This window comes from Sceloporus undulatus, chromosome 6 (assembly GCF_019175285.1).
Source record: "Sceloporus undulatus isolate JIND9_A2432 ecotype Alabama chromosome 6, SceUnd_v1.1, whole genome shotgun sequence".
NCBI classification, from domain to species: domain Eukaryota; kingdom Metazoa; phylum Chordata; class Lepidosauria; order Squamata; family Phrynosomatidae; genus Sceloporus; species Sceloporus undulatus.
In genome coordinates, this window is record NC_056527.1 from 101,019,891 (window position 1) to 101,028,853 (window position 8,963).

At 40.1% G+C, this 8,963-nt stretch overlaps 2 protein-coding genes across 3 annotated transcripts in view; both read left to right on the forward strand.

Moving 5' to 3' along the window:
- The window catches only part of LOC121935751 (zinc finger and SCAN domain-containing protein 23-like), a 482,958-nt gene that overhangs the window by 23,299 nt on the left and 450,696 nt on the right, over nucleotides 1–8,963 (forward strand). The gene's annotated exons all lie outside the window — the stretch shown is intronic.
- The window catches only part of LOC121933751 (vomeronasal type-2 receptor 26-like), a 24,970-nt gene continuing 19,061 nt past the window's right edge, over nucleotides 3,055–8,963 (forward strand). Inside the window, exon 1 of the mRNA XM_042473742.1 lies at nucleotides 3,055–3,154. Within this exon, the coding sequence (XP_042329676.1) occupies nucleotides 3,055–3,154 (100 nt within the window). The remainder of the gene's footprint in view (nucleotides 3,155–8,963) is intronic.

An 8,963-nucleotide genomic window follows, 5' to 3' on the forward strand; every position in this document is an offset into this window, starting at 1 on the left:
TCAAGGATGTGCCAAGGAGCACTCCCGAAAAGTTCATGCAAAGAGAAAAGAAAAAGTTAAGTAACAGAAAAAGGATTCTATTCAAAAGGGACTGATGGGTTTATCCAGTCCCTTCCTCAAGACCCATAAATTCACTTAATTGACAGCTTTTTAACCCCAGTAAGATTTAGCTCCTTTATTAGTATCCAATGGGTTTCTTCTAGATGGACACAAGGGACTTGAATGAGAATTAGCTAAACTGGGTTTTTCACAAAACAACATTCTGGGCAATGGGTCATGTGAAAGCAAACAGGAAATGCAGCAAACGGGCATTACAGATAATGCGTTTGCAAACAACATGTAAACGCAGCCACCATGTGCCCTGATTTTCAGAGATAATGCAATGCTTTTTTATTAGCTAACCCATTTAAACTCCTCTAACCCTTCCCAAACAGAGGATAGCATTCACTTTAGCAAAATTTATGTTCTACATCAGATATTGGAAGAGAGATACAGTAATATCCCTTTATGATGAACGCACATTGCCTTGCTGGAACGGCACAGTGGCGACTTTTATTATTGTTTACAGTCACTTTTATTTATCCAATTTTTAGTCATTTTCTGGAAGAACTGATGAGTTTTATGTATCCTATTTGCTGGCAGGACAGTGTCCATCAATAACAACAAGGGTGGCAAGTTTTGCACCAGCGGCAAGGTCTGTTGGAAAATGGTTTTGTTTTTAAACTTGCTATAATATCCCTTACTTTGTTTTGTACAATTTTATAATTTGATTTTATACCTTTAAATTTAACTTTTTTTCTTTTTTCAATCTAAGTTTCATAATTTGGATTCTTAACCAATATTTACTCCTATAATTCGATGATTTATGTGATGTCTTTGATTGATGTTTTATTTGATGTTGATTGGTTGATCATACTAAATGTTTATTATTATTCTTCATTCGGGCATAAAAAATTTGCTTTGTTGCTTGAAATGCCAGTACATGTATGTGAGTGCTTGTTATATCAGTGTTTGGTCGATTATTAACCAAACCAAAACCAAAAAGAGGACTTTTAACTTTCGGGACTATATAGGAGATCTGTGCTGTCTCCCATTGCAAGAAAATGCACAGTGTCAAATAATTTCTATGCTCCTGTGCCCTATACCTTTAAGACTCCAGTGAAAGATGAAAGTGAGAAAGGGAGAGGGGCTTTCCAGTTCACTGCCATCCACCCTAATCAAGTCAATTGTCCCTTCAGGGAGGATGGTTGGTGCCTTAAATATTTTCCGAATCTACTTTAGAGAAATTGAATAGGTTATGGTTCAGCCCTAATTAACCAATTATTGTTCCTTGACTTTTCGGAGGATAGTGTGAACTATGTGCTTCACTGTCTTCCCATTTAAATGACTTTCATTATGCATTTAAAAATACTTTGGACACACTTCCAAAATGTCAGATTCTGGACATATTTTTTAAAAATAAAAGGTCAGTTTGAGAGTTTTCCTTTATTTATGTACAATGGGACCCTTGATATCGGGGGTAGCGGTTTCCAGGACCCCCATGGATACCAAGTTCCATTAAATACAGTGACATAGGACCGAGTCCTTACAAAAATGGGCAAACACAAGGTTTGCTTTTGAAAATTATTTATTTTGTTTCATATTTTAAGCCGTGGTGCTCAGAGAAATGTATTTAGTTCAATGGCTTGATGGCACTAAATAATTACAAATTGGTCCAAATGGAGACATTCTGAACAAGCATGCATCTATGGACCTTTTCACATGGCACCACGCCAGCACCGTGACTTCCACTGTAACTGCCATGGCAACATTCCATGTTAAATCCGGCCTTTTTAGTTTGCGTGTGAGGCACTAGAGCTACGAGTGAGAAATCTTTCAAACGACCTCCACTACAAAATCCCAGGAATTCCATAGATGTTGTCATAGCATTTAATCTCAGGAACAACGGGAAATATTTACTCAAATACCCCAAAAGTGAGATTGTACAACTCACCAGAGAGCCTATACGGCAATAGCTCCAACTCACTGGAATGCACTCCCAGAAGGGATTAGACTCCAGCCTACGTTGGAGAAACGCCTTTAAAAACAGGCATTGGTTGAAACCCCATCTTTTTCAGTTAGCAGCCCTGCCAACTCTATATAGAGATATGACACCCCGATTACGACCCAGTGTGAATAAACCCACAAATGATCGTGTGACTCTGATATATTGCTTTACGGTTTTTAATCGTATGGAAATTTTGATTATTGTATTTTATTTTATTGTAATATGTTATAATGTGATAGTTAAACCCACTTTGACTGGAGGGGGGAAAAGGTGTCGGGTTTTGGGTGTGGAAAAGGTGGTTATATAAAATAAAGTTTTATTTTATTTATTATTTATAAAGGGACTTATAGTTGCTCCAACTCTGTAGTGTGAAAGAGCCCATCATCAAAGATTACACTTATGCAGTTAGAAGCCAGAATCTCAAAGAGCCTGAAACAGCAGGCCAAATGAAGCGCAGCTTCCCGCACTTTGGATGTGGTGTCCGTTACATGATGCAACCTTCTTTAAATGCAGCCAGAAGCCATTCCGAAATAAGTGCATCGCCACTTCTTAGGGCCAGCATCCAAAAGGAGCCAAGCCAGTGTAGTTGACTACTGGCAGCACTGGTCGGCCCCTGTGACCATGGCCGCCTTGGGAGCAGGTCATGCAGACAGCAGGTTTAACCATGCTTCTGGAAGAGTTGGATCCAAGGCCCCTCTAGGCCAATCTGTTCCGCTCTATGCTAGCCTCTTTCAACGTTATACACATCGTTAATTAGTTCTAGCTCTTTCTGGCTTCAACTTCTATCAAGAGACTGTTCATTAAACCCCTTTGTTTTTCTTGTTTTATGACAATTATTCCTGTCAATCCCAGGGGAGGAATTATAGCCCTTAAAAACCACACAGCAAAAATGTGAACGCTGTTCAGTAGTAGTAGTAATAAAAGAGATTCATATCTCTATCACAATCAGTTCTAGCTCTATGAAAACAATGACAGACTGTGTCACATAGACTGTGAATTTATCAAGGATGAAAGACCTGGTTTCTTACGCCAAAAAGAATTCAGAATTTCATGCCATTACTGGCAATACTGATGTATCTCTTGCATCTGAAAGAAAAATGCTTGCAGGTAACAAATAAATTCTTAGTAATCTTATCAAAGAGATATTGTTAATGTTTCCCAGAGTGTGAAAGCTCCTCAGTAGATGGACGGAAGATGTTGGTGGTTTGGAAGATCTAAGCAGGAGGGGTCTTTATTACAATACTTTGGCTTTCAGTCTTCCTATGAGGCTTATGTTGATATCATTTTTAAACAAACATACTTCTAAATTTATGCTGGGGACGAATCTAATAAGTATAAGGTGGCTGATGTTCTCATAAAAAACAAACTGTCTGCCAACTTGATTGTGGTGGACAAGGTTAAAAGGATGTGACAAATGCGCTGGTAACTATCTGAAACCCACCAGTGGCAGAGGCAGTACTTTTATAAATCACCTAGGAAGACTTGACTAGTTTCTTTGTAAAGGGGTAAGGAAAACCGGCATAGCTCTGAAGATAGATTGCCTTGTATGTTTGTGGGTGGTGTGCACCTGTGTGCTCCTGTATATGCACACAGAGAGATATTAATTCCTTTAGGACAAAATGAAATATTGATTTATGCCATAGAGAACATAGTCATAGCCTTACATTTACGACTTTTGAATGGTTTGTGGTCCATTTTAGTTATGTTTCAAATCAGTAGTGAATTCTAGCCCCAGTTGGAAAAAACATTGGCATGGGGAGCGAAGAGTGGAAGAAAAATCAAATTGAAACCAATGGCTTGTAGTGTTCATAATTGAATTCAGCACTCTCCAAGTGGACAATCTGTAAGCCAATTGTCCCCAACAAAGCTGGGGTCTTGCATTTTTACGACCCCTACAAAAGGCTGGAAAGGATGACTCAACCTTGGAGCCCTGGACTGAAACTCCACAACATTGTGACTGCAATATTGGCATTTAATTTAACCACCCAAGGCTCTAAGCACAACAAGCAATGACGATTTGTGCAAAAGCTGTTGATGACCTCTCCTTTTTCCTTTATTACAACCTGAAATTGAAATGTGATCGAGAGATATTGTTGCATGCCCAAACAGGGGTACGTCAGAAAATAAATTGATTCCACTTATATTATGTCAAAGCTACTCTTTCCTTGATTGTCCTTATAGACAGTGGTTGGTCGAGCTGGAGCAGGTTAAAGAGGCTTGCCCAAAATGGTGGGATGAGGCAAAAAATGTATATCTATAACACATACACATCTCTACTCATATTCTGTTGTTGCTGCTATTGTTGGGTATTGTTGTTTTTTGTTTTAAAATATGGCTCCATGCAGAAAGGATACATTCAACTAATTGATCCATTCTGGAAATGGCTTCATGTGTTGCAAAAACTAGTCTATGTCGGTGGCAAAGAGTACACATGACTTTGATATTCATGATGCCTTATCTTTTTATTGAGGTCAAACACTTAAATCCCTCTCTTTTGTCAGAAATGCAGGTGGTTCTCTTTCTTATCAACATACAGGCCCATTCGGTTTGATTCCTGCGATGTCTAAGACGTCATGCTCCAGCACATTTGAGCATTTTTTAACTTGCCAGTCAATAAAACTAATGTGTCCTGAAATGACTTTTATCCTTCTAGCTGGATGATCCAAAGAAAGGCGGGACTTGTTTGTCTCGGTTGATTAGCCTCGTTCTGATAGCTGAAAAACTGTATATTAATGTTCTTGATTTGCTTATTGCCATTCCTAAGTCTTTTGGATCCATTGCTCCCCAACTTAAATTGGTTCACTGTCTGGAACAGGATTTATTTCTAGTGGCTCTTGTACTTGATGGAAGAACAAATGGGCATTTTGCCTAATTAGTCGGTTTACATCTACATGTTTCCTCTTGTCTGATCAGACTCCCTATGGTACTGATTTACATTACATTTACCAAAGCAAGAGTGTTTAATCAAGACCAGGATTAATATTCAGGATCGATGCACCACACTATTTTCTATTAGTAAGTATTCCTGTTTTGTTCTTATCATTAGTAGAATGCTATTCCTTGTTTCATTTGTTTCTTCATTTTGCTCCCAAGGAGCTCAGTGGTGGTGTACAGGAGTGCCCTTCCATTATTACCCCAAAAATAAACTACTGTGACGTTTAAGAGGGGCTAACACTGGACCAAGGTCACCAGTGAGGCCAAGGGGTTATTTGAAACTGAGGTTCAAGCCTACTCCAATAATTTAATCACGTCACCCACATGGTAGCATAAGAAACAGTTCACCTGTTCAGTCCCGCATTTTTCCCCAGAAATCTCTGCACAACAAAATGCTAGCTGTTCTACTTTCCTTTTAACCAGTGTTGTATCTCAATGGGCTAGGCTCTACCTTCTGCCAGCCCTAGGCCCACTACCACCTACCCATGACGCACTGAAGACTGATGGTGAGCAATAAGAAAGAATAAAACACACTAACCAACTTTTGTTCTGGTCGGCGACACGAGGTTCACCTTACCATAATTCACAGATTCAAACACTTGTGATCCCCTTCCCACATCTAAAAGTAAGTCCTGATTAAAGATGGACTTAAACACGCTGTGGGGAGGAAAGTTTGCGAACCAAACAAGTGTCAAAGAATTTGTCCTAAAGAATTTCTCGTTGGACCAAAGCACCAGACCCTCCTCTTTGTCATAGGCTCTGCTAGCCTACCTGTAACCTTGGCAGGGACATCTAACTCTTATTGCTTGATCTGGATAGACAGTGTCTTCAGTCTCTCCATGATACTTCTTCTTGGGCAACCGCTCTTTTTATCGAGATGTTGCTACCTTTCCACTACAGTTCCTAAGAGGATTTATGGGACCTTTGGTCGGGGGACAAGACATCTCATTGATCGGGATGTGCACTCCAGATGTATTTCTTGTCCCACTTTAGGGGGAACAGAGGTGTTTCTCCTCTCAGCTAGGCATATGACGTTATGCCGCTTTAATTGCCATCCACGAGCTACTCTCTAATGAAAACAAACCAGCAAGTGCGTTAGAGGGTTGCTGGCCGCTTCTGGGCTATTGGACCTTCAATTCCATTGTGATACAGATAATGGTTCTTTCCGCCTGCCTACTGCCACTCAATAAAATCAACCACTTCTTTGTGACATCCTCCCCTTCTACGCATCTGCTTGCTTGACCCCTTTCTCAGCCAGTTGATAACCTATCCCATCTCTGGATTGTGTTATCCAGTATGCATTCTTTGCCGACTCTTCTATATTACTCTCATAGCTCCTCGTGGTACTCAAAATCACACAGTTCATGGCAAGATGAAGGCATTCTCACCTGTGCATCCATCTAATGTGGTGACGATCTTCTATGGCACATTCCTCTACACTTATATATGCCCAATCCTCTGCTAATTCATAGAGAAGATCTCCCGGTTAGACTTTATGCCATCCTTACTTCCACTGCTAAACCCCTGTCCTATAGCTCCGGAAACAAAGAAGTGCAGGGCTGGGAATTAGAGAGCTCTCAGAAAGAGCACATCATAATTGTTTGTAGCTGAATTTTGAACAAGTTAAGATCATTATAAAATGATCAGTTTGATTGAAAAAGACCTTTATTGTTGGGTTTTTGTTGTGAATTGTTCTTAAACTGAATTGTTTTGATTGATTATTGTGAGGGTAGGAGGATCTCCCCATTGCTTCCCAAAACTGGGAAACAAAGCATCTTACAACCTACAGGAACAGAATTAAAAGTCCCCTCTATTTGAGGAAGGGCCCAGGCTGGCAGAGTCGTAAAAAATCCTCTGTCCTTGCCCTCTCACAAACTACAGCCTTCCATCCCAGCTGCAAGTCCAATCAAATCTGGCTTCTCATTGTGATGCCCTTAGAATCACAGAATCACAGAGCTGGAAGAGACCACAAGGGCTATCCAGTTTCTCAATTAAAGCATCCCCGACGGATGGCCATCCAGCCTCTGCTCAAAGACCTCCAAAGAAGGAGACTCCACTACACTTCGAGGGAGTGTGTTCCACTGTCGAACAGCCCTTACTGTCAGGAAGTTCTTCCTAATGTTGAGGTGGTATGTCTTTTCCTGGAACTTGCATCCATTGTTCTGTGTCCTGTTCTCTGGAGCAACAGGAAACAAGCTTGCTTCCTCCTCAATATGACATCCCTTCAAATATTTAAACAAGGCTATCATATCATCTCTTATTATCTCTCTTTCCAGGCTAAACACCCCCAGATTCTGCTGGTGTAACACTCACCCTAGTGCCCAACAGTTTCTCTTCCTGAGATAGTCTGGGGAGTCTTTGGTATGAGGCTGAAATCCCCTGGCTTTTTTTGCTTAGACAGTTTAACATAAATGCTGAGGCCACACTAAGTCGTTCCTCATAGGACATGGTTTCCAGACCCTTCACCATTTTAGTCACCCTCCTTTGAACACGCTCCAGTTTCTCAATGTCCTTTCTGAATTGTGGTGCCCAGAATTGGACACAATTTTCCAGGTGGGCTTGACCAAAGCAGAATAGTGGCACTATTACTTCTCTTGATCTAGACACTATAATTTTACTGATGCAGCCTAAAATTGCATTGGCCTTTTTAGCTGCCACATCACACTGTTGACTCATGTTCAACTTGCAGTCTACTTGGACTCCTGGAACCCTTTCACATGTAGTCTTGTTCAGCCAGGTGTCCCCCATCCTATATCTGTGTATTTCATTTATCTGCCCTAAGTGCAGTACCTTACATTTCTCCCTGTTGAATTTCATTTTGTTAGCTGTGGCCCAGCTTTCTAGTCTATTCAGGTCATTCTGAGTTTTGATCCTGTCCTCTGGAGTATTAGCTATTCCTCCTAATTTGGTGTCATCTGAAAATCTGATGAATATGCCCCCAATTCTGTCATCCAGGTCATTGATAAAGATGTTGAATAGCACTGGGCCCAGGACAGAGCCCTGTGGGACCCCACTGGTCACTTCTTTCCAGGATGAAAAGGAGCCATTATTGAGCACCCTTTGGCTATAAGGGACACAATTTCACTATGTCATTGTATTTAATGCGACTTGAGCACCTTGCATTTTGGTAATTTAAACTTTACAAATTAAATGTGTCTCATTACTGCCTTTTGAAGCATGGGTAGCTACTTCTTTGCTTTCCTTTAATCAAGATGAAATTTTGCTTTTTAATATGTATATTCCTCCTTTTAAAACACATGTCCAGATTAACACAATTTGGTTATCCAGGGGGGTTCTGGAACCAAACCCCAGCGAATATTAAGGATCCACTGTACAGAAACAATATGAAAAGCTCTGAACTGACCTTTTATTTAAAAAAATAGTGCCAGAATCTTGACATTTTGGAAGTGTGTCCAAAGTATTTTAAATGCATAATGAAGTCCTTTAAATCCTCATGGTTTTTAATGGGAGACAGTGAAGCACATAGTTCACTATTCTCCTAAAAGTCAAGGAAGATAAATATGGTTAATTATGGCTGAACCATACCTATTCATATTTCTCTAAAAGTAAATAGGAAAATATTTAAGGCACCAACCATCCTCCTGAAGGGACAATTGACTTTATTAGGGTGGATTGGCAGTGAACTGGAAAGTGGTCGCTTTCCTCACTTTTCATCTTTCACTGGATCTTAAAGTATAGGCACAGGAGCATAGAAATTATTTTGACACTGTGCATTTCTTGCAATGGGAGAACAGCAAGCATCTCCTATATAGTCTCTGAAAGTTAAAAGTCTCCACTTTTTATTGGTTTGGTTTGGTTAATCACGACCAACCACATGATATACAAGCACTCACATACAATGTACTGGCAATTAAATCAAAGCAATTTTATGTCATAAATAAAGATCTATGCTTCTTGAGGGAAGGAAGCTGGAAAATCATCAGTCATTTCAGTCTTGGAAATTGAATCCCTTTTCCTGTTA